General features: G+C 38.4%; 1 protein-coding gene across 1 annotated transcript in view; it reads right to left on the bottom strand.

The window, feature by feature from the left end:
- The window catches only part of XIRP2 (xin actin binding repeat containing 2), a 160,117-nt gene that overhangs the window by 58,858 nt on the left and 74,790 nt on the right, over positions 1–26,469 (bottom strand). The window contains exon 2 of the mRNA XM_073305732.1: positions 11,199–11,352. Within this exon, the coding sequence (XP_073161833.1) occupies positions 11,199–11,352 (154 nt within the window). The remainder of the gene's footprint in view (positions 1–11,198; positions 11,353–26,469) is intronic.

Raw genomic sequence — 26,469 nt, 5'->3', positions numbered from 1 at the left:
ATTAAAAAAACATTTTAATTCAGCCAAATGCAAAGTTATACAGCTAAAAATAAGGAACGAAGGCCATACCCACAGAATGGGGAACTGTATCCTGGAAAGCGGTAACCTGAAAAGGATGGTGGAAAAGTAACTGAACATGAGCTCCCACTGAAATGCTGTGGCAAAAAGAGCTAAAGAGATGCTTGCATATATAGACAGGGGAGTACTGAGTAGAAGTATGGAGATGATTTACTACATCCAGTTCTGACGTCCACATTTTAAAAAGGATGTTGAAAAACTGGAGAAAATTCCAGGGCTAGAGAAAATGATTTACACGAGAGACTTTAACAGCTCAATCTGTTTAGCTTATTGAAAAGAAGATGGGAACTCTGGGACTTGGAGTCAAACTAAAAAACTGCCCATGATTCCTCTCCTTTATCCCATCATTCATTTGGCTTTTGAAATCTAGCACCATTTTGAAAGCACTCTCAGGCAACGTGGGGGAAACTGGGAAAGACTGTGATCCTCACAGTGATTAATATAAACAGATTGCTGCAAGCATAGCTAAAGTCATGCAGTGACTTTATAACCAGGGTAATAAAAGCACCTCACACGTTCTTGTTAACTGCTGGAAATGGCCCACCTTGATTATCACTACAAAAGGTTTTCTTCCCACTCGCCGCCCCCAACCCCGCTCTCCTGCTGGTAATAGCTCATCTTAAGTGATCACTCTCCTTACAGTGTGTATGATAACACCCATTTTTTCATGTTCAGTGTGTATATAAATCTCCTCATTGTATTTTCCACTGAATGCATCCGATAAAGTGAGCTGTAGCTCACGAAAGCTTATGCTCAAATAAATTGGTTAGTCTCTAAGGTGCCACAAGTACTCCTTTTCTTTTTACCTAAGAAAGAGGAGGCTGAAACTTCTAGATCTTTTCCTGAAGCAGCTTTACCAAGTGGACTGCCATTTTGGGGTTCAGCCAACTAACAGTGACAAGTGGGACAGGACAATGCTGCAGACCTGGATTTCAGCACAGGGCCATGCTGAAGCACAAGACATGTCTGCTTAATAATGAGGAGTATTACACATGAGTATGTGAACTTCCCATGAGCTGGAATCACAAAGGACAACACCTGACTGCACACCAGCATTTAAACGAGGAAATATCATCCAGACAGGATGATCCTGGGACAGTAGAGGGAACACAAGTAAACAGACAGACTGACTCTGGTACAAGCAAAGTAGTGTGAATAGGAGGATTTGGCAGGCGCACAACAGTATTTTGAGATGAGGATGCATCCACACCTATTTTGATGCAGGTAAACTTATCCCATATCTCAGTAAATCCACTTCCAAAGGTGTTTAATAAACGTTAAAGCGTCAGATGATTCACAACAAAAAGTTTAGTTTGTACATGCAAGGTACCTTATCGTGAAATAACTCACATTAACTCACAACACATTTCAAGAATCTCTAGATTTGAGGGGTTTATCTGTACTGAACATACAAAACTTTGGAGGCCCACTCATCATTGGAAATGAGACTGCCACATTTCCAAAGGAACTTCTGAACCGTTCCTGCAAAATTTGCAAGTGCAACTGATTTCACACACGGGGTGCTAATTTTCATGTACATATGTGTGTGCTTGCATGCATAAATTAGCACTTGTAAGTTTTGTGTGTGCAATATACACTAGTTAATTTCACATGAAAAATTCAGGAAGATCTCAAAAAGCAAGAAAAGATTACATCTACATGAATGTGAGAGGAAGAGCTAAAAATATTGAGTAAAGTCAGCAAATTACAGATGATCATAGATCTCTGATAGGGGACAGACCACAGGCCTCAGCCTTACATCTTTTTCTCAAGAAAGCCCACCCCAAGCAGTAGACTGCAGCACCGTATGAAGAAACATAACAAAGTCAGACAAACAGAAGATAAATTTGTCAAATGTAGAACTTAAGCTTTGCAAGATAAAAGTACTAAAGGATACTCCTATCTCCTGTAAAAATAAATATCAGACAGGATTAATTTAAATATCATTCTGAGTTTACTTGCAAACATGACAACAAGCAGGTACTGACTCCAGACTGACATCAACTCTCCAAATGCTTGTCAGATTAAAATACGGACAGTTTAGAACGTATCCCTCTGTACTGAATTACTAACTCAAATATCCCAAATTCAGATATTAAGCCTGATTCTTCTCTCACTTACACCTGTGTAAATCAGGAACAACTTCACTGAAATTAAATGGTACAAAACCAGCATAAGTGAGATGAGAATCAGGCCCATTGACAGTAAAACTACATTCATCAAATTATTTTAACCCAAAAGATTACAACATCGTAAAAAAAACTGTCAGACAAAGGATCATATTCTTTATTAAAGAGCAAAACTTAGCCCTATCTCTTCCTTTCTTGCAGACCATCAGGCTATTTTGCTTACCATTTTAAGTCATTTTAAAGATTCTGAATCAGTTTGCTATTTATCCTGTTGCAAAACAAGTTCTCCTCACACAGGATACAGCCCACTAGTTTACAATTAACCAAGTTTGTTTCAACTAATTAACAATTCTCAATATCATTTAAGTTGTCTGAATCAGTGTATATTATGAGCCATTTTGAAATGTAAATCACTGCAAACTGGAGGCTGTCCAGACTACCTGCAAGAAAAGTGAGCATTTTCCTTTCCAAGCTTTACAGGGCCAGATTTTCAAACAGTAATAAATAAAAGTTAAATAAATACATATTTATTTATGTAAGTTGTATTAAATAAACATATGAAAATAAAAGTTAAATAAATACATATTTATTTATGTAAGTTGTATTACATGTGCAACTGTGTACACCTCTTTTAAATCATCAAAAACCATTATTACATGCTCAAATCAAAAAGAAAACGTATGTTACTATGAACTTCATAAGTATGGTTCAGTAACAAGCTGCAACATAATTACAGGTTGCATTCTTATGCCATCTCCTTACCTTCGATGCTCATCTAACATTAGCAGAAACATAAACTCTGAATCTTGTTTAGCATTATTTTCTCATATCAACTGGTTTAGCATACATGCTTTAAACTCTACAGTGACACCCAATAAAACCAGTGTTCTCACCAAGCACTGCAGTGGTGGCATGACAAGCTACTTTAATTAATTTAATGCATTCTACTTCTAATTACTTCAGGAAAACACTTAGGGTTATTTTACTTGTTTCTTTTATTAATTTTCCTTAATGCAAAAACCCATTTCAATTCACATTGTACTAAATGTTTTCCATTTTCTGTGAGGTAGAAAATGAATGGAACACGTAGGTTTCTTTCAGTGACATAGTAAGAAAACACCCTTTTGTTCTGCAGAGTATTGCTGTATTGTCTGATATACAGCCTGATCATGAAGTCTTTACAGTCAAAACTAATCCCTAGAGTTAGTTCAATGGGAGTTTGGGCTGCATTTAGACTGCAAAATCAGACCCTAAGTGTAGAATAGTATATGATTTATAGTATAGTATTTATTCTATTCATAACTGGTCAAATCTTCGAGTCCTTACTCATTCCACAGTCTGTCAGAACTCCAGCTGACTTTAATGATGGATAGGAAGAAGATATCCATCTTGATTTTTTTTAAATCTGTCAGCTGTCTTTTTTACAGTTGACCAAAGAGGTGTGGTTGACACTGTTGCAGATCCAAGCAGGAGGTGGTATTCATTTTGAGTGCCTCTGCTTCTGTCTTTGTGATAGATCCCAGAAGGTAGTTTGGGGCACTTCCTTTGGGCAGTTTCTCATCTTGCCAACCTTCCTGTTAATATGTATATAAGGTCACTAGGGGGTTAAAGAGAGAAACGTTGGCTATATCAGCACTTTTGTAATACAGGTTTGCACTTTAAGGGGTTTGTTAGGTCCTACGGTGCTTCTAAGGTTACAGCTGCAGCTAAGAGCACTTTTTTCTATATGTGCCTGGTGAAACATGTGACCTCTTCCCTTAGATGCAGATCTTGATACCATTAGCAAGCCTTTGTTACCTCAAGACTAATATATACTGTTGTAGTGGGTTTTACGTGGGGCTACATCTTGAAGCCATCTGGAAACTAATGTAGCTAATGTAGAATGTGACTGTCCACATACTAAGCAGAGTTTCATGGCAAAAGCATGTAAGATCAGTGCTTCATGGTCTGCACTGTCTTCTCTAATTCCCAGTTGGAGTTTAAGAGTGCAGTTTTATTCTGAAAAGTGACAATATAAAAATGGCACTTTCTTCAACAGATATGCTCCCTGGGGGATTCAGAATCCTATCTACTGAACATAGAGGTTTTAGTGACAAAAATAACTTTTTACTGCTTTTTACTCTCATCAGGTCCACAGAGCCAACCCATCTATGAGAGCATGAGCTGTATTCTATTTCTTTGTCTGCACTATTTACATAACTGTTTACTGAGTTTGTCGGTTATATCTGTGAAAGAAATGAGATTGCATAAAGGGTGGAATCTGACCTTCCAAATCCTTATTATAAGTATGGCTGTTGATTAATCGCAGTTAACTCATGCGATTAAATAAAAAAAAATTAATCGTGATTTAAAAAATTATTGCACTGTTAAACAATAGAATACCAATTTAAATTTATTAAATATTTCTGGGTGTTTTTCTACATTTTCAAATATGTCGATTTCAATTACTACAGAATACAAAGTGTACAGTGCTTACTTTATATTATTTTTTATTACAAATACTTGCACTGTTAAAATGTTAAACAAAAAAATAGTATTTTTAAATTAACCTCATACAAGTACTGTAGTGCAATCCCTATTATGAAAGTGCAATTTACAAATGTAGTTTATTTTGTTACATAACTGCACTCAAGAATAAAACAATGTAATACTTTAGAGCCTACAAGTCCACTCAGTCCTACTTCTTGTTCAGCCAATTGCTAAGAGGAACAAGTTTGTTTCCATTTATGGGAGATAATGCTGCCCACTTCTTAATTACAATGTCACCTGAAACTGAGAATAGGCATTTGCATGGCACTGTAGTAGCTGGTGTTGCAAGATATTTACATGCTAGAGGCCAGTGCCAGATAGCCAGCTGCGCTAAAGATTCATATGCCTCTTCATGCTTCAGCCATTGGTCCTGAGGACATGCTTTCATGCTGATGACACTCATTAAAAAAATATTGTGTTCATTAATTTAGTCACTGAACTCCTTGGGGGAGAATTGTATGTCCCCTGTTCTGTTTTACCCGCATTCTGCCGTATGTTTCATGTTATCACAGTCTCGGATGATGACCCAGCACATGTTGTCCATTTTAAGAACACTTTCAATGCAAATTTGACAAAATGCAAAGAAGATACCAATATGAAATTTGTGAAGATAGCTACAGCACTCGACCCAAAATTTAAGACTCTCAAATGCCTTCCAAAATCTGAGAGGGACAAGGTGTGGAACATGCTTTCAGAAGTCTTAAAAAAGCAACACTCTGATGCAGAAACTACAGAACCCGAACCATCAAAAAAGAGAATCAACCTTCTGCTGGTAGCATCTGACTCAGATGAAGAAAATGAACATGCGTTGGTCCGCTCTGCTTTGGATCGTTATTGAGCAGAACCTGTCATCAGCCTGGACGCATGTCCTCTGGAATGGTGATTGAAGGTGTAAACAAAGTGTAAACAAGAAGCAGGCCGCATTATTTTCTGCAAATGTACACAAATTGATTGTCTGAGTGATTACCTGAACAAGAAGTAGGACTGAGAGGACTTGCAGGCTCTAAAATTTTACATTGTTTTATTTTTGAATACAGGTTTCTTTGTACATAAATCTATATTTGTAAGTTCAACTTTCATGATAAAGAGATTGCACTACAGTACTTGTATTAGGTGAATTGAAAAATACTATTTCTTTTGTTTAACATTTCTACAGGGCAAATATTTGTAATAAAAATAAATATAAAGTGAGCACTGTACACTTTGTATTCTGTGTTGTAATTTAAATCAATATATTTGAAAATGTAGAAAACATCCAAAAATATTTACATAAATGGTATTCCATTATTGTTTAATAGTGCAATTTAATCGCATGATTAATCACGATTATTTTGTTAATCACTTGACAGCCTAATTATAAGTAATGATGGCCAACAAAGAAAAAAACCTTGACACTCAACCCAAGCTAAATTTTCAAGACTTACCACTTAAAGAAAATAGCTTCCATTTGTTAAATAAACTACAACTTGTTTTGGAATCAATGAAAGATAGTGAATATGGAATTTCACTATACTGTGTTTACAGCGCCATTTTTCAGAATCGACCTCACCTTAAGGTATTGGCTTTACCTTATGAAGCTGTAAATGGATTGAGTCCTGATTATTGAAGGGTATGTCTTCACTACCAACGTTAAAGCGTTGCCGTGTAGTCCCACTGTAAAAAACCCACCCCCAAGAGAGGAGTAGGTCTCAGCAGTAGTGCACTGTCTACAGTGACACTTTACAGCACTGAATGTGTTTTTTCACACCCCTGAGCAAGAAAGTTTCAGCACTGTAAAGTGCCAGTGTAGACAAGGCCTGAGAGACTGCGGCTGTGTTTACACTGCCATTTTTGAGTGCTAAAACTTTAGTCGTTAGTGTGAAAAAACACCCCCATGAGCCACAAAAGTTTTAGCGCTGAAAAGCGCCAGTACAGACAGCGCTTTATCAGTGGGAGCCGCGCTCGTTCAGGGTGGTTAATTTTTATTCCTGGAAGAACCACGGCAGCGCTGTAACTCAGGCAGTGTAGGCATACCCTGCCTCTCTCGAAGATACTACAGCAGTTGCAGTCAGCAGAGGCATTTGAGGAAGCACCTCAGTAGTTTAAAGAGTAAGCAACTGATGGCAGGGTGTTTCCAGAAATAAGTCCTCACCTCGGGAAATCACCCTTCTCTGTGGTCTGCCAGAGTCCAAATCTGTAAATCTTCTGGGCACACTAGGAGGCTCATCTGGGGATTTTGGGAAGGGAGTGGGTTTAATGCTAGAGAGTTGTGATAAATATTATGGTTTAATTGTGATGGTTGGCAAGCATTTTTATGCTGTTCAATGGGAGGCCTATCTCATTATATATGTAAGGTGAAATTCTGAACACACTAAAGTCAATAGGAGCTTTGCCACAGACTTCAGTGGACGCAGAATTTCATCCCTTGTGTCTTACCTGAATTCTGTTTTCATGTTCTACAATACAAATTTGTAAAAGCACCTGGAAGACTGACTAATTGAATCAAAAGAAAGAAATAGGTCCATAGTGAGGATTTAATGCCTCAAAGGTGTAATTAAAAAAATCAATCCTTTCTTCTTAACTATAACATGGAGAACAAAACTATATGAAACCAAATAAATGGATTCTTTTGAGTCACTAAAACTAAAAAAAGTCAATTTTTTTTTAAACAGAAAAAAAGTTTTAGCTTTATGATATAATGGCTGGGTAATAAATTCCTGAAATATAGGCATACAATGTCATAACACTCTTAACAATATGATTTAAATGTTCAATTCCATCTAAGACCAAGTGAAAAAATTGATTTTTAGCAAGTAGTGTCTCATCTTTTATATTATCCTATGATGTCATTTTACTTAATAATCTGCATTACAACTTAACTGGGCTCAAACTGGGTTGACAAACTAACCATTATAAATATTAGGGTACCTCTTACATCATTCCAGGGTGCAGATTTATGAGCTGCCTTGGGGAAAACATTTAATGAGTAGCCCTTTAATAGCATATTTCTCAGAATAGAAATCTTCCATCAGCTAAAGATTCCAGACAGCCTCCAAATGCAGCTTTGGAATCTGCTCTGACTCAGTGACTATAACGGTTAAGTTGAAGTGCACATAGGCTCAAGTTCACACAAGTATCAGATTTTGTTCCTTTTGTTCTTTATTCAAGATGCTTCGTTTCATCATGATTTGCTTAAATATAGCTCTTCTCTTCAGGGAAATTGATCAAAATTGATCTCACCACTGGATATTTAATTGAGGGGGATACATAGAACCAGCCACATGAACTCCAGTTCATCTGTTCTTTTGTATTTTCAGTACTAGTGACAATGCTTTTGGTAGGCTGGTTCCAGTTGTTTGTTTAAACATCACATTCAACTGCAGTATTAGAGTTCTACAATAATAAATACAAAGCACTCAAACGGTACTATTCACCCACAGTGTCACAGGTCAGGGCAACTGCAACTGTATTTCCTGTTTATGATCCAGCAAGGGCATCCATTCTTATGTTTCCAGCTCTCCAGCCATCGTCTCTTTTGGACAGAAACAAATGTCTCTCTCCCTCCTTACCTGAGTTTTTCCAGGTTGCACAGCTCCCTGTCTACTCTGTGAATTTCCCAGCAGTCAGAATTTCCCAGTCAGACTGCTTGAGCAGGCCTACTTTTTCTCCTCAGTGATGGTAGACAGTGTAACTGCTACAGTTAAGTTATCACACAGATCTTTCTCAGCAAGCACATGTATACTTCAGGTGAAAACATTACAGAGAAAACATATTAAAACAATAGAAGAACCTACACACATGCTAATAAGCTTACCAGACAACACCCTAACTCCACTAAGGGCTCTGGCCGGTTAACAGTCCTTCACACCCCCAATTAAGGGTTTTTCTGTGGTTACCAGTTCAGAACCGCTTCGACTCAAAACAAGTACCCTCCTGAATCTGAGAGTCACTCCTTTATCCAGCTTGGGTCTTTGAAGGGACGGTAAATAGGTAATCAGCCAGACAATGGGTCTCTCTCTGAGGATGGATCCAGAGGTGGATAATTTGCATTCTCCTCCTCCCAAGTATTTTCTAGGAATCCCACTTAATTTTCTTTGTCTGGCACATTGTCTCAAAGAGTCCTTTAAAGCTTATAACTCTTGCCAGGGTTTACATTAGCCATGTCTTCTCCTTAAAGAAGTTATATACCATTCCACAATAATACATAAACATTTGCATTCTTTGTACAAATACAACTCCTCAAATACATAAACTTAATTCAGTATGGTTTATTTCAGGAAACTGCCATCTCTGTCACACAAAGATCACAATATTTTACAAGGGTGAGTATGGATTCCTATTCCCACTTTACTGAAGTGGAAACAGAGGAAGAGTGGTTAAGGGACTTGCCCAAGATCACACACCAAGGCAATGGCAAATCTCCTAATTCACTGAACCACACTGCAGCCTGTATTTAGGAAGATGGGATCAGCAACGATGATGTTAGGGCGTTAGTTAATTGACAAAACAGAGGAAAAGGAGATGGCCATGCTACAGGGTGCACAGACCTCTCGCATGGACTAACAAGAACAGGCTGAGAGATAAAAAGGTGTTGCCACCATCTCCACCTATTTAACAGTTCTTAATGTTCCCTTCTTCAGTACCGAGGTTGAAGCTAATTTTATTTATGCTGACATTTACGGTGCTTTGTTTTTCATCAACCCACATGCATTATAATGTAGGTAGTTGCTCAGGGTGACACTGGCTTAAATGCTTCAGGGTCTCTGTAAGTGGAGATGACCCCCAGTTGGCTGATTATCAAAGGGAACGTATACTGTTCAAAAAAGATTCAGACCAAGTTTACATCAGCCTTTGCCTGTGTAAGCTCTAACACAGGCCTCTAGTGGCAGAACACCTACCAGGAATAGGTTTTCCTAACCAAGATTCTGGATTGGACCCTCCTCAGGAACAAATTTTGAAACATTTCAGATCCAAATCCAGATCCAAACTTCCCAGCTCTGGTTTATCTCTATCATGAACCCGAACCAAAATCTGAGTATGAACTACCCTGAATTTGGGAAAAGTTTGAATACAAATCTTGATCTCAATCCAAATTTAACACCTCACGCCCATCTCCATTTTAAATTATATAGATGTATTTTATGCTCATAATAGTAAGGGATTAATAGCAGCAGTGTAATATAACCATAACCTGCAAGTCACAACAACTTTGCTGTTCTAGTACTGGACCTCTCTCTTTAGCAACCATTGAGCCAAATTGTGTAATATTGTCCTGATATCACATGAAAATCTGGGGATGAGGTTGAGACCATCAAAGTAATTTTCAGATGCGTTCTGAACCAGGATTTGCCATGAACTCTCCAGAACTGATGCATTAATATACTTTATCATCTAAGTCCTGATCCAAAGGTTCTTATCCCATTTGCTAGTCGCTCCAATTGTCTCATTATTACTGTATGTGTGGAACAGAGAGCTTAATTTGGTTCCTGGGTGTCATATGGAATTGGTCTCTTCTGTACTGAATATGTATTACACTAAACCGTGGTTAAAAAAGTATCATTGCGGGAAGCGAGGAGATAGGATATATTGTTTTTCTTCATTTCTAATTTTTTTTATTTCTTTATTGATAGGGTCAACTTGAGTAGCAAGCTGAAGGTCTGGGCAATTTACACACAGAGAGAAGTGCAATGGGGCTTTATTATTATTATTATTATTATTAATTATTATTTTTAACAAACACATTGCTAACTCCATATTACCAAAATGTACAATCCAGTTATTGCCTCTTCAGAAACGATTAATGGTGTCTGTATTTTTAGCAAAGTACTGTATTCTGTGGCTCTGTCATTATTGAAAATTATGGTAACAGTGCAATCTCAGGCATATGAGCTATTAACATTTTAATGACATTTACAAAACAATTAATATATCAAAATGATATAACATATTCCTAAAAACTGTGACACAATTCTGTCATATTTTATCCTAAAATCATTAAACACATTTAGGGTAATCATCTGAAAAAGAAAAGATGGAAACCTTTTTTTTTTTTTTTTTTTTTACAATTGATAAACACATCTAATTCTTTTCTTATGTGCAGCTTTGATTATACAACTACGATTCTCCTTTGTCACTTTGATGATCAAGTGCATTGTTCTATGCAATGCACTTTTTTTCTATTGTAACAGCACTATCTTTGGGGGAAAACAGAGACAGTTATGTGTGTTGAGGTCTTTTTTGCAATAGTGCTAATAACCTATTACACATAGCTACTTTACAAAGAAAATCCCAACGTGAAAAATTAAAGGGATGTCAACTAAATTTATGTTTTAGTGCAGCTGATGCCATTTTCTTAAAAACAGAACCATATACTGTATCATCAGTTTTGTTTTACTTTTTAAACAAACACACACACATATTCTTTACCTTACTTGTTCAGTACAAGGTACAAAAGCAACGAATCAGATCAAAGCGTTAGCTAACCTTCAGAGCTGTTGTTCTGACCATTTTCAGATGACATCTTGTCAAAAAATGTTTTCCCACCTTTCGCGTCTGAATCTTTCACAGAAATGATGGAATGGCTCCCAGGCTGATTTTTGAATGTTGGTGAATGCAAACTTCTCTCAATTTCTACTTCCTGTTAGAAGACATTAAGGGGATGTGTGTTCAAAGCTATCAGTAGGAAACAGATGTGGTTTTCTGGGGGAGGAGGGTGTGAGGAGGCGCAGAGTGGGGAGGGGGGCAAGGGGATTCCATTTCATGAGTGATGTTTTCCAGTATGTTACAGGGTAAATCTCTTATAACTTTGCAGAGAGTTACAAATGCATGGCTGCTGCTTAGTTTACATTTCAACAAATGGTAATGCCTGGCAATAGCTTGCCGTTCTCATTTGGTGTTTCTTTCATGGTTCCCCCGCACCCGCTCCTCCCCAAGAAAGAGAAACCGCGGTGATAAGTGTCACAATAAAAGACACCAATTGCTCACATAAGATGTATATTTGTTCAAAGAAAAGTGGACAAACGGAATTTCATTAATTGGTATATAACATATATAAACATTAAAAGATGGGTCAGAGCAGACGTACACAGTGTGTGTCTTAGTCAACAATTTGATTTTTAATATAATGTTAACCCTGTTATGATATTTCAAATGCATTTTATTAATCACAATGGACCATCGTTCCACCTTTACAGTTACTACAGTTATCACCACAAAAAACGTCTACAGTACTTTGAAACAAAATGAGTGAATAGTTTCTAAACCAAAACTACAGTGTCACTGAATTGGATGCTTTGGCATGCTGTTTGTTCCCCCACGTGATGTGCCACTTAGTACAGACCTGTTCACCATCTTGGGCACATTGGATCTAAAGCTTTGGACAAAGCCTTTAAATTAAGTAAGTGAGCCGAGACGGCTCCAACAGTAAAAATTTACTTTATATTTCAAGGGAATAGGCTGACAGATCCCTGTAAACTGAGAGTATAAAGAGGGTACATTTTCCAAACAACTATAAAGCAGAGACATGACAAACAAGTTACTTATGACATTTACTGCTTTTTAAATATACTGTAACTAGAGCTATGTGAAAATGGAATATAACAGCTCATAGCTTTTCAAATACTCTTATTACAGTATATAACTTCCTATATTATATTTTCTCATATCTGTCATCTTAAAAGACAAAGCTCTTTTGATAAACGTCTATTCGGCAAATCTTGTGGCGAGAATATAAATTAGAGCAAGAATTACTCAACACTTTTTCAGTGTTGTGAAATATTTGAACACACTTAATCACAACATTTAAAGAAATAAAATTTGTTGCTGGTACCTTCCACTCTTTGTAGTATTATTTTATTATCTAAGAGTGTTTACAGAACGCTCAGTGACAAATTACAAGGTGAAACACTCATACATATAAAAGCTTGTATATTGCAGAGCGCTGTTCAAAAGATGTGGTGCCTGATTTTCAGACAGCACCTCCATTTTTGTATCATAATGAACTCTAGGTACAAAATTATGGACACAGTTGTCAACAGAAACAAAATTGCTCCTCTGAAAATGCAGGCATGGCTGAGACCTATCTTAGAACCAACCCATTAAGACTAATAAAGTGGAAATGTTGGGGGAGGGGAGAAGTAGGGTGGCCAGATGTCCCGATTTTATAGGGACAGTCCCAATATTCAGGGCTTTGTCTTATATAGGTGCCTATTTCCTCCCATCCTGATTCTTCACGCTTGCTATCTGGTCACCCTGGGGGATGAAAAGCACTTCACAACAATCATATGCCTTTTTGCATCTATAAGAGTCATGCTAACTAATCTAATAGGTGGGTGAGTAGCAATGGAGCAGGAACTCTACTAACCAAGTTCACATCAGAATGTTGAGCTTATCCATACCATTATTTTCTAAGCAAAAAGCCAAGTTCGTGAAGAATCCATCCACTGGTGGTATTTAGGTCCTTAGCAAACTCCTGTTGGTAGCTTTGGAAGTCCTAGTGGTTTTATCAAGTCAGGTTGGTCTATCAATATGCCTTGCTGTCCCTAGTTCTATTAGGGCCTGATTCTCAAGTATGCCAAGACTGCTTCACAACTCTTCAGCAATGCAAAGGAGCCTTAAAATGAACATAAATTACATTTACACACACCTTAAGGGCCCTTTACATTGCCAAAGTCAGGTACTGTGGCTTTAGTGTAAATGAGAATCAGGCCCTTACACTCTATTTTCATTTGATTCATCTTTGAACCTAGAAGAGTACTGTACTGGACTTGATTGATCTGAAAACCTGCAATGTAATCCCTGATGAGATGAAGGTACTTACTACTACTGTATGTCGTACATTTGCACAGTTAATTTTCCTTATTTGGAAAGAAAACACTATACATCTTTAAAGCACAGAATAAGATCCTGTAATTTGCTAAAAACTTTTTCATTTTCTTCAACAGGGCCCTGAAGTATTTCATTGTTACATTGTTTTTGTACTCCAGACAATTTTTGTCTTTATTTTTATGCAAATAAGGCAACGGTGAGCTCTCAGAATCATATGAGCTTATCTAAAATGGCTAAATAGGATATGTTTTAGAACAAAAACCAGCTGACAAGGCCACAAAGAAAAAGACAAATTAACATTTAAAAACAGGCGTGTGTGTATGTGTGATATATATACACACACATAGATATAATTTGATTTCAGATGTATTTCAGGTAAATCAGTGATGGGCTTTTAAAAGTCTTTAATCAGAATCAGATGGGAGTACATAAAAGTGATAGTTTAGTTCAATATCATCTTTAGGTATCAGGAAGATTTAAAACCCTTGAAAAACTCACAGTGCTAAAATATAAAAAATAAAATTAAAAAAGTATGATTTTTTTAAGTGACCCATGACCTGGAGCAGAGTTCAGGCAATGACCACTCCCATACTGGCATTGTTATTCCAAAACAAAGTATCTGGTATGGAGGTAAATTATACAGTGTAAAAACTCGCGGAGAAGAGGGGAAAGATAGCATCATATAAAGAGGCAGGGAATCAAGGGGGGTCTACTTTTTAAAAAAAAACATAAATGACACATTTTTTCAGCATATCAGAATGAGTGGTGACTGAGCAAGTTTTCAGGGCACCCAAATGAGAAGCCTATATATAGATCTAGGTCTTTCTCTTGCTTTAATAGTATTGTGGTGTGACATTCTATACCTTGGGGGAGTGTCCTGTAATCCCCATATTCCTCATTTTTATATAATCGTGATCTTACATATAAAGCATGCCTTGTAAGGTATCAGGGCAAAGGTTATGACCTGCTGAATGTCATCTCTCTCTCCATATATGTTTAATATAAATGCATATGAAGTTATGAGAATTGTATTGTATGGTTGTCACTAAAACATGCTGTAAGTTGGGGAATCAGTCAGATATTAGCTCCACAGAGGCAACAGTAAGGAAAAGTAACCAGCACTCGGGTGTGGTGTTAAACAACCCATCAACAAGGGAGCTACAATTCAATGACTCACCTGTATGAGGTGGAATTGCTCAACCAGGGGAATCGCTCAACCTTGCCTGGAGACTCATGCCCACCCAGACATGCCTGGACTTGTGTTTTCCAAGCACATGGACTGAGGGTATAAAACCGAACATAGGGGGCCCACGCTTGGCCTTCCTCCTTCACCCTCCTATGCTGCAAAAAACAAGGACACTCTGAAGACTGCAAATGAGGAGATTGGCCCAGATTTCAAGGGTGAAATCTGTGTACTATGAACTGCAAATCCAGTGGGGAAAGAAAAATTGCTTAATCTAGATGTTGCCCAGTCTAATAGGGTTGAGAGTTTAGACTGCGTGATTATATATATATATATATATATATATATATTAGGGTTGAGAGTTTAGACTGCGTGATTATATATATATATATATATATATATATATATATATATATATATATATATATATATATATATATATATATATATATATATATATTTAGATTCATAGATATTTAGGTCAGAAGGGACCATTATGATCATCTAGTCTGACCTCCTGCACAATGCAGGCCACAGAATTTCACCCACCACTCCTGCAAAAAACTTCTCACCTATGTCTGAGCTATTGAAGACCTCAAATCATGGTTTAAAGACTTCAAGGAGCAGAGAATCCTCTAGCAAGTGACCCGTGCCCCATGCTACAAAGGAAGGCGAAAAACCTCCAGGGCCTCTTCCAATCTGCCCTTGAGGAAAATTCCTTCCCGACCCCAAATATGGTGATCAGCTAAACCCTGAGCATATGGGCAAGATTCACCAGCCAGAAACTACAGAAAATTCTTTCCTGGGTAATTCAGATCCCACCCCATCTAATATCCCATCACAGGCCATTGGGCCTATTTACCATGAATATTTAATTACCAAAATCATGTTATCCCATCATACCATCTCCTCCATAAACTTACTGAGTTTAATCTTAAAGCCAGATAGTTCTTTTGCCCCCACTGCTTCCCTTGGAAGGCTATTCCAAAACTTCACTCCTCTGATGGTTAGAAACCTTCGTCTAATTTCAAGTCTAAACTTCCTGGTGGCCAGTTTATATCCATTTGTTCTTGTGTCCACATTGGTACTGAGCTTAAATAATTCCTCTCCCTCTCTGGTATTTATCCCTCTTATATATTTATAGAGAGCAATCATATCTCCCCTCAACCTTCTTTTAGTTAGGCTAAACAAGCCAACCTCCTTGAGTCTCCTTTCATAAGACAAGTTTTCCATTCCTTGGATCATCCTAGTAGCCCTTCTCTGTACCTGTTCCAGTTTGAATTCATTTGAATTATTTATTTTATTTTATTTTGGTAACTAAATCTGACATTTTGTCTATCACTTAATATCACTTAAAATCTATCTTTTGTAGTCAATAAATGTGTTTTACTGTTTATCTTTACCAGTGAGTTTGTGTGAAGTGTGTGGGAAATCTGCTCAGATTTTGCAAAGGCTGGTGTATATCCACTTTCCACTGATGAAGTGTGAACCAATTAATACATTTGCACTACTCATCTTGAGCAATGAAAGATGGTATATTCCCAAGGTACAGTACTGGAAGCTGGTGGGTTTTGGCTCTGGTGCCTTTCTCTGTTTGATTCATGAATGGCTCTGGAAGCATTCATGCAATATAGCTGGGCATGGGGCTCCACATGCTGTTTTGCTGAGTGGTAACAGCAGCTGGAGGGGATTGCTGCTGGTCACTAGCAAGGCATTGTTAGAGACAGCCCAGGCTGGAGAGATAAAGGAGCACAGTGGCCCCACAGTTCCAGGCTGCACCCTGGGGAGCCCATCACTCATGGTTGATATTACTTCCTTAAAATGCTCATCAATATTGCTCTGTGAGCTAGGGTCAGATTTTCATAGGCATTAAGGACCCACAACTGGGGCCAGATTTTCAAAATAGCTGAGCTGCCACTTAGGTGCCAAAACAAGTAACCAGACTTTCAGAAGACCTCATCAGACAGGGTTCTCAGCACTTTTAACAATCTGGCCATTAGTGTCACACTCAGTGTTCCCTCTAATTTTTCCCACCCATGTGTGGAATGAATTTTGTTATGTGCACCAATACAGAAGTGATGTGTGACACATCACCTTCATATTGGTGCACATAACAAAATTCATGTGGCGGGGTAGAGCCAAGGGGTTTGAACTGGGAGAGGGGGCTCAGGGCTGGGGCAGAGGGTTGGGGTGCGGAGGGATGAGGGCTCTGCCTGGGGATGTGGGCTCTGGGGGGGGGCCCGGGATGAGGTGCTCAGGGCTGGGGCAGCGGGTTGTGGTGCATGGTGGGTAAGGACTCCGGCTGGGGGTGCAGGCTCTGGGGTGCGGCCAGGGATGAGGGGTTTGGGGTGCAAGCTGCCCCGCGGCTACAGTAGGGAGAGAGAACTCCTCGGAGCTCTCGCTCCCCACAGTAGCACCTGGACTTGGGGGGGAGAGGTGCCGCTCCCCAGTGCGGCAGCTCCAGGGCTGGGGCCCCAGGATAGACACCGCTCCCCTGAGCGCGGTAGGTCTGGGTCAGAGCTGGGTTGGGGCTAGGGGAGGAGTGCCTCTCCCCCCCGTTGTGGCAGGGATGGGCCGGGCTTAGTTGGAGCGGGGGGAGGGGTGTCTCTACCTCAGCTGCGGCAGGGCCGGGTCTGGGCTGGGGCCGGCAAGGAGAGGAATTTTTCCCCGCTGCAGCCTGAGCACCTGTGAGGTACTTAATAGACTGCTGCATGGCCGTGCAGTTTAGAGTGAATTTAGATCACAATGGGAGCTTCTGGGTGTTGAGTAATTTTGAACCTCTGCCCCCTGGTGTTTGTGGGTGTGGAGCTCTTGAAAATCTGGCCCCATGCACTTTTGGACATCAGGCTTTTAATGTCAAATAAGAATCTGTGGTTTTAAGTGAATGATGAAGTTCCAAGTTTCTGGGACCAAGAGTTCTGTGTGCATAATATGTTACAGGAAGCTTATCTCATAAAGTGATTGAGTTGCAGCAAGTTAACGAGATGGCAGTCAATCAAGCCTGAGGTGCACATGGAGAAAGATGCTCCTCTGAGGAGCTCTGCATGGAGCCACGGTGGTCACTGTTTGGTTCAAGAGGTGTCTTAAGTTCATGTTAATTAACTAATACAGTTCTATATTCTGAGAATGAGATACTCAACATGTTTGGGAGGGAGTTGTGTTTAAAAGGGCATACTTTAAAAAAGAAAAAACTGTATATTTTCTTTAAAAAAAGAAAAGGAGTACTTGTGGCACCTTAGAGGCTAACCAATTTATTTGAGCATAAGCTTTCGTGAGCTACAGCTCACTTCATCAGATGCATACTGTGGAAAGTTTAGAAGATCTTATTATATATACACAAAGAATGAAAAAATACCTCCTCCCACCCCACTCTCCTGCTGGTAATAGCTTATCTAAAGTGATCACTCTCCTTACAATGTGTATGATAATCAAATGGCCCAACTTGATATTTTAAAGAAGGAATTGCATATATCAGGGCAGTGGGCTGATGGACATATATTGGGGCATTCCTGATAAAAGCAGTGGAAAAGGTTTTAAAATCTTGGGGTCCTACATGTCATCTAATTCTTAGCCTCAGCAATGGCACCTTGACATAGAATCCAAGATGATGAGACAGTTAAGGAGCAGAGGGGCTAGAAATGGGCTGGATTCATTGTTTCCACTCAGAAGGTATAAAGTATTTGACTAGGAATGAAAATTTCTGTACAATCTGAAGATAAAAACAGAATCCACAAGGAACCAATCTTCCTGGCAAAACACAGAAACAATGATAGCTTGTTGTGTGGATCAAGGGGAGCATCGCGACCCTAGATTAGTACAATCGACAAAAGCCAAGGAAAATAAGTGCTGTAGTTGCTCACTAGGAATAATCCAAAGGAGTAACATGGCAGCTCTGTGGAGGGGTAAAAGTCAAACTACCTCTTTATCAGCCTAAAACCCACCCTTAATTCTGCCCCCTCAGGCCATCTATCAGGCATCAGAGCAAGGGGTATTTCTGAAGGCCAACTTTCAGTCAAAATGCATGAAGGCTCTTTATGATATCAAAAGTGAAATACAGTCTAGGTCATTTAGTGAATCCAGTTGCCAAAGTAGGACAGCTTCTCAGAGTACATTTTTTAGTTTTTTTCTCCAGTCTAATTTTAAAAGTTCCAAATAATAAAGATGCTACCATTACCTGAGGGAGACTTCTACAACCAATCATTGCCTGGTCAGCCTTATTAAACAGCATTTTGAATTACATCAAACAAACAGAAGTTTATATATATATATATATATATACACACACACATACTGACTTATCAGAACTGTCTTGTAACTTTATTTAGTTCTTATGATAAAGTTGGCTGACATCTTGAAGAGAAAATTCCACAGGAACTGTGGTACTAATTAGCACCATATTATTATATATAGAAGCCTTCCTATGATTTAAATGTCCTGTGTTCTTGTACAACCGAATTGCAAATTATTAGACAAAACACTCTAAGGCAAGTACATTAGTGAAATGCTGAGATTCGGTTATATTAAATAAAAATACAGCTAAGTTTCTATATATTGTCTTATTTTGCTCATGAAACCCAATAGCAGTAAATGATTAAAAAAATAAGAATGTATATTAAAATAAAAGACACCGAAACAACATTAAGATTCTTAATCTAAATCAACAACAGCAATGAACTTCCGCATAAAGGTAATTTCTAAAATAGTCATTGTACTTCAGAGATTTTTTTATGGTGGTCACCAAGACCCTGATCCGACAAAGAAATTAAGCTTCCCTGCTGTGATAAATGAAGGGGGGGAGGGAGTAGCTCCCTTTTATGGACAGCCAGCCAGCCAGCCAGTTAGCTATAAAATTGCTCTTAGTTGTTGTTCTAATTGCTCTACCTGTAAAGGGTTAAAAAGTCTCACTGCTAAGTACAGGTAAAAGGAAGTGAGTGGGCACCTGGCCAAAAGAGCCAGTGGGAAGACTAGAACTTTTTTAAAATTGAAAAATGACTCCCCTTTTGTCTGTCTGTTGTTGTTCTCCCGGGGAGAGGTAGACAGAGCAGCTATGCTGTAAGAAGCTTGGGCCAGATATGAAAAAAATCATCAGTATCATACCTAGAAACTACTCATTTAAAACCCCAGATATGTAAGTAGATCAGGAAATGTTTAGGAAGATGCAATTATGTTTATCCCTTTTATTCGCTTATGGATTCCTTTGTGCTAACCCCAGGTGTTTTTGTTTTGCTTGTAACCTTCAAACTGGACCTCAAGAAAGCTATTCTTGGTGCTTAATCCTTGTATTTGCTCTTTTAAAATCTAGCAATAGCCTGAGTTCCCAGAGAGGGGACATGATTTTTTTTATTTAGCTGGTGGCAACAGTTGATTTCTTTTTTTCTTTCTTTCTTAGCTCTTTCCTGGGGTGTGTGTGTGAGAAAGGGCATAAGGGTACCCCACAGAAAGGAATTCCCAAGTGAGCCTTCCTGGTCCCTCAAAGGTAGGGTGACCAGACAGAAAGTGTGAAAAATCGGGACGGAGGTGGGGGGGGAGGGGGAACAGGTGCCTATATAAGACAAAGCCCCAAATATCAGGACTGTCCCTATAAAATCAGGACATCTGGACACCCTACTCAAAGGAGTTCTGCACTTGGGTAGTGGCAGCATCTACCCATCCAAGGTCAGAGAAAAGCTGTAACCTTGGGAGTTTAATACAAACCTGGAGTGGCAAGTATTAATTTTTAGAGTCCTTGCAGGCCCCCATCTTCTACACTCAAAGTGCCAGAGTGGGGAATCAGCCTTGACACTAGCAATGCTGGATTGGGGCTCATTATATTTTGTGGTGTGTGACCTCAAAGCCCCTGTTGACTTTTCTCTTTTTATGGCCTTAATTTTAGGTGCATATGCTAATTTGTTTTGTGCCCAATGGTTTTTTGTGTGATAGGCTTATGAAATGTAAACAATACAGTAAACATTTTCAATTCTTGTATGAAGTTAAGTACGGTACTACAGGAATCTGATCATTTACTTTCAATTTTGACCAACCTTTTCTGCTAGCTTCCAACAGGAACTTAACATAATCAATAACAAAGAAATCAAACAAGAAATAAACTTTCACAGAGAAAAGAAAGAATGGAAAAGGAATTGTATACTATATCAAGATACTATTTTTCTAATTACATGGCATGTAACCTAGTTTTACTTATTGTGTGTTATCCAAATGGAAAACAAAGGGCATGTTTAAGCATTCCAGATATAAAGAAAATCTCCCAATCTGTCTTTGTTCTGTATTTTACTAAGCTCTTTGGAGAAAGGACTCCGGTACTACAGTACTTCATAAATCTGTAGCACTACAGTACACAAGTAAAATGTGAACAGCATTAACCTTAGATGACCAAACCCTGAAGTCTTTATTGTAAGTTATCACAAGCCCATTTACTGATAACACACACTCAAAAAACCCACCCTGCTGGTTGGGTGGGCTTTTTTTGTTTTTTTTGCAAATTTGAGATTTGAAACTATCGTAACTGCTTCTCTCCCAATTAGGACTAAATCTTTTTAAAATCAGATGAAATATTAGATGGTTACATTGGTTTAAGATGCAATAGTTGAACTTTCAAATGTATTGCATTCATTATATTATTTTTGCTTTTCTCTTGTTCAAATATAGGACATCTTTTTGCTATCTTTACTTAGCATTACCTTAATGTGTGAGCAGTCCTATTCTACGCATAGTGAGAGTACACTTATAAAGTTTGCATATGATACCAAACTGGGAGGGGTTGCAAGTGCTTTTGAGGATAGGATTATAATTCAAAATAATCTGGACAAACTGGAGAAATGGTCTGAAGTAAACAGGATGAAATTAAATAAGGACAAATGCAAAGTATTCCACTTAAGAAGGAAAAATCAGTTACATACATACAAAATGGGAAATGACTGCATAGGAAGGCAGTATTCTGGAAAGGGATCTGGGGGTCATAGTGGACCACAAGCTAAATATGAGTCAGCAGTGTAACACTGTTGTAAAAAAAGCTAACATCATTCTGGGATGTGTTAGCAGGAGTGTTGTAAGCAAGACATGAGAAGTAATTCTTTCGCTCTACTCCGTGCTGATTGGGCCTCAGCTGGAGTAGTGTCCAGTTCTGGGTGCCACATTTCAGGAAAGATGTGGACATGTTGGAGAAAGTCCAGATATTAAAGGTCTAGAAAACATGACCTATGAGGGAAGATTGAAAAAATATGCTTTGTTTATTCTGGACAAGAGAAGACTGAGAGGGGACATGATAAGCGTTTTCAAGTATATAAAAGGTTGTTACAAGGAGGAGGGAGAAAAATTGTTCTTCTTAACCTGTGGGGATAGGACAAGAAACAATGGGCTAAATTGCAGCAAGAGAGGTTTTGGTTGGCCATTAGGAAAAACTCCCTGTTGTGGTGGTTAAGCTCTGGAATAAATTGTGTGTGTGTGGGGGGAGCAGGGAATGTTGCCGAATAACTGCAGATATGTTTTCTCTATTGTTGCACAGACATTTGGGGAGATTATTAATGGAATTGTTTTTAAAATATAATTAAACTGTGGTGCAGTATTATTTCTCCATCAGATGTTCAAACTGACTTCTCCTCATCTTCATAGTTGATTTTATATTTTTTTCATTACATTGCACAATTAATTATCCACAGCCATATTTTCTGTAAGGCCCCTACCACACAAATCAAGTTCCCACCTCTTCCTCAATGGAGGGACACTGTGCAGTGAATTTGGTATGATTCCTATGTACAGTGAGGACTGGATTTGAGGCAGAGGAAGTGCATGCTCAGCACAGCATGGAGCCCTGTTTTATAGAAGCCTCTTATGTAGCAGTATGCCAGTTATCTGACAATGCCCAGCTCTTCTTATTCCCTCTACCTTCCACAGAGAGGCCACATAAGGGCACTCTCTAGGCTACTTAAGTCCAATGTCTCAAGTTAATTCTGTGGAACAGCTGCAATGCCGCTTCTTAGCCGGGGCGGATTCCTCCCCCTGCCCCATTGCACATTTCTCCAGAAGGTAGCTGAGGCACTGGGACCTGGATTTGACCCTCAGAGAATATTTACTGTTGTGCGGAAAGTTACTGAAATATATTACAGTTGCCATAAACACCCTTTTAATCTGGACAACCTTAACCAAGAGGACTGCTTTATTGGGATGTCTCCCCAGATAACTCATTAGCCTAATGACAGCGACTAGTAAAGACAGCTGCTTAATTAGGATAGAATTAGCATAAATTCCCCTTAATGAGAGAGCACTGGGCTAGTGCCAAGTGGTGCTTAATTAAGTGCTAAATAGGTATGTAATTCTTACAAAAGTTCCCAAGTAAAAATTAAAAGTGGAAAAAATAAAGATAAAATGCAGGAAGTATCATTTTTTATTCTTTGTTATTTAGTGCACTGCTTTATTTCACGTTAAGCTCATTGTGATTCTGTATATGTGTCCGTGCAAAATGTTATCTTTTACTGGGGACAGCTGCTTAAGTAGAACAATGACTGTTCAAATAAGCTGACTCTTCTACTTTTTGGACCACGATTTGTTGAGAGCTAGCTCGCTAGCTATGACAGAAAACCTAAGTGCAGATATATAGAGCAGCCATGATATCACATACACGACTGGGACAGTTACTTTCTGATAACTAGACTTGGCAGAATTTGATTTTTATTTTTTTAATAATTTTGATGGATAATAGCAATGTTTATTTTTAAGCATTTTTTTTCAATTTTTACTGATTTAGATTTTCAGAGTTGTGGGAAATTATGTCTGACCCTCTCCAATAATTATTTAATGACAGTAGATATTGAGAGCAAAAAGTTAAAAGTACCTAAATGGAGCTCCTGGTCCAGCTCCGCTAACACCAGCATTACAAACCCTTTCATATACATTATAGTAGGACTCTAATAAGTTCTCAAGCAGCATTTCTCTTACTTTGCCTATCTGTAAATTTTGGATTATTATTGATGGAAATACTTTTAATCGGTTAGTGTGTGTATAGTGAAATAAATGTTTACAAGCATTTACCAATTAATAATCTAATCCTTCCAAGGTTACTGCTAACATACTATTCAGTATCCTCTGGATGCTTTAAAGAATAAAGCATATGAATGCCAAATTTCAAAGATATATAGTCATCATATTCAGAATAAAAGATTCCCATTTTATTAGCCTACTCAGTGACTATGCTTTCCTTTATATAGTGGATTTTTTGTTGATGATCTAGTCTTGTGCTAATCTAAAGGTCAGTAAACCAGAATACGAGGAGCTTTAAATAGAAGAGAACTATTTACCAAATTACTGTTGTCTTTCCTGCATGCACTGAATTATCTTAGATCAGGAGAGAAGGGAAGACCTGGTGTCACTATATTGATGAGACTGTAAGCAACAGTTCTTAATGTACAAAACATTTAATCGTTTTAATTGCCTTTGAAGATACAGTTGAAGATACTTCTGAAAAAGTCTACAGACCAACCCTACTGCAAGCAGGATTTAGAGCTTAAACCAAAAAGACGTCTCCGGAGATGACCATCAGCAGTGATACTAATAAATAGAAGCACTAGAAGCCTTTCCAACACAAATACATTTGTAAATTTAAAAAAAATTCCTAGTCAGATATGCCTTATCCTGTTTTTATAGTACCTCAGAAAGTACAAGCCAAAAAGTCGTATTTTTCTACACATCTAGAGACTATTCTGGTTGAAACACCACACCCTTGTATCTGTCTTCCTGTTTCCCTATGCATTCTGTTCTATTACATGGTGATTCAGGCCAATACTCTGTATAGGAAGACCATTATTTTGAGTTGCATTGTAGCACTGGAGTGGTTACAGGCTCACAAAAGGGTTTCTGTAAAACTTGGGAAATGAAAAATGTGGGGATTTCATTCTAAATACAGCAATTAAGAAAACCTACTGTAGTTTATATAATGCTCAAAGCACACAACGGTGTCATGGTACCCTTCATTTACAGATACAAGATCCAGGAACTGGTCACTCTGTAGCTTCTTCACTGTAACAACAATAAAGAACCTCACTCCCTTTACACCCTTGTGCAGGGACAATGAACAACTATAATGCTTGTACTCCCTGAGTGTTAATAATTGTTCCTGCCTAATACTTTGGTAATACTAGGATCATGTGGTGGGAAGACCATGGCACACCCCACCATGCTGCACCCTTCCCAAAAGTGATCCATTGGAATACACAATTGGCTGTCCCCAGTGCTGCCCACCCCAAGCATTCAAAAATCAGGAGTCTGCCCCCCCCAAAATCATGACATTGACTTGAAAAATCATGGGATTTTAAAATAATAAATGTGGTGTCCTTTTTATTTGCTTTCTGGTATTGGAATTCTTAGGGTTCACATTTTCAGGCTTTTCTCCATAGCCACAAAGCTAGAAACTTTTTTTTAAAAAAAGAAAGGTGAGATTCTCAGGTACTAAATGGATTCCAGCAGCTGCTGCTAAAAGAAAAACATCAAATGTTCACAAAGTTTGCAACACTCTCTCTCTGCCCTGCAGGAGTTATTGTGCTTGCATGAAACTTAATAGCTTCTGGAGTTCCCACTCTGGAGATTGGATTGCTTCCACTCCCACGGTGAGGTGTGGCTTAATGCGTCAATAAGAGTATGTGTGAGCGTATATTCAATGAGAGAGGAAAAAAAGACTAATCAAAAAGGGGGAATAATAGATGGACAAAGGAGGAGGGAAGGAGATGGAAAAACAAGGAGACAGTATGGCTGAATGCTTGAAAATCTGATTGGTTGCTTAAACAAACAAATATGCAAGGCCTTGATCCAGCAAGCTCTTAACTGTGTGTGTAATTTTAAGCACACAAGGAGTATTACTGAAGTGAATGTGACGTGAACATACTTAAAGTTATGCACATGCTTAAAGTACTTTTCGGGACTGTTACCTCCTAAATTCACTAATATCACACATGTTAAGTCCATTTTAAGAAATCTAGATGAGAAATCCCTTTCTCTACCTATACTAATGAAGTGTATACATTGAACTATATAAAGGTTTTCAAATATCCCTGGGGGTAGAAATAGGACCATAACATAGCGTGAAAGTTTTCCTGGTCATAACATTTCACTGCCTCACTCTTTATTTACAAGATATTTTCAGTACATTCTTAACCTTGCTTCAGTTATGACACTGCCTCTTGTTGTCCTTCTGTCATCCTTCTGGATGTTTAGATAAGGATTGATGCGTCTCTATATATTTGGGGCACATCAGGTTAAGAGTTGGGTTTATGTCATACCCTTAGGTTTAGCATTCTGTAGTCATTTCATTTTTGAGTAAGGAGGGCTTTCTACAACCACCACTGTTCAGACTGGCTCTGGCACTTCCCATTTTAATTCAAAGCAACAGAATGCTGAATTGAAGAATGTATAAGAGTGATTTGAAGTTAACTCTGGAGTTGGACAACCTGAAAATATCACCAACCTTAGTGAAATGTGTAAAAACAAAACAAAAAAACCCAACAGAAAGACATTAATACTGGCCTGTTTGAAAAAACCTTGCCTGGAAGTGTCAACATGATAAAAGCCGGCTTCTGGTGTGTTTCACATTTGTTAATTAAAATATGATGGAAACTCATCCCAGTACAATCTATAAAGCCGTGAGTGCACAGAATCATGTCAACCATCTGCTGGAATGCTGAGGGCATTATTAAGACTGACTGCAAGCCCCCTAAATGGTCTATTACAGAGGAGTGCTAATAACACCTGCTGCATAAACTC

This window comes from Lepidochelys kempii, chromosome 11, assembly GCF_965140265.1.
Source record: "Lepidochelys kempii isolate rLepKem1 chromosome 11, rLepKem1.hap2, whole genome shotgun sequence".
In the NCBI taxonomy this organism is placed as follows: domain Eukaryota; kingdom Metazoa; phylum Chordata; order Testudines; family Cheloniidae; genus Lepidochelys; species Lepidochelys kempii.
This window is presented reverse-complemented; position numbering and strand designations above follow the sequence as displayed.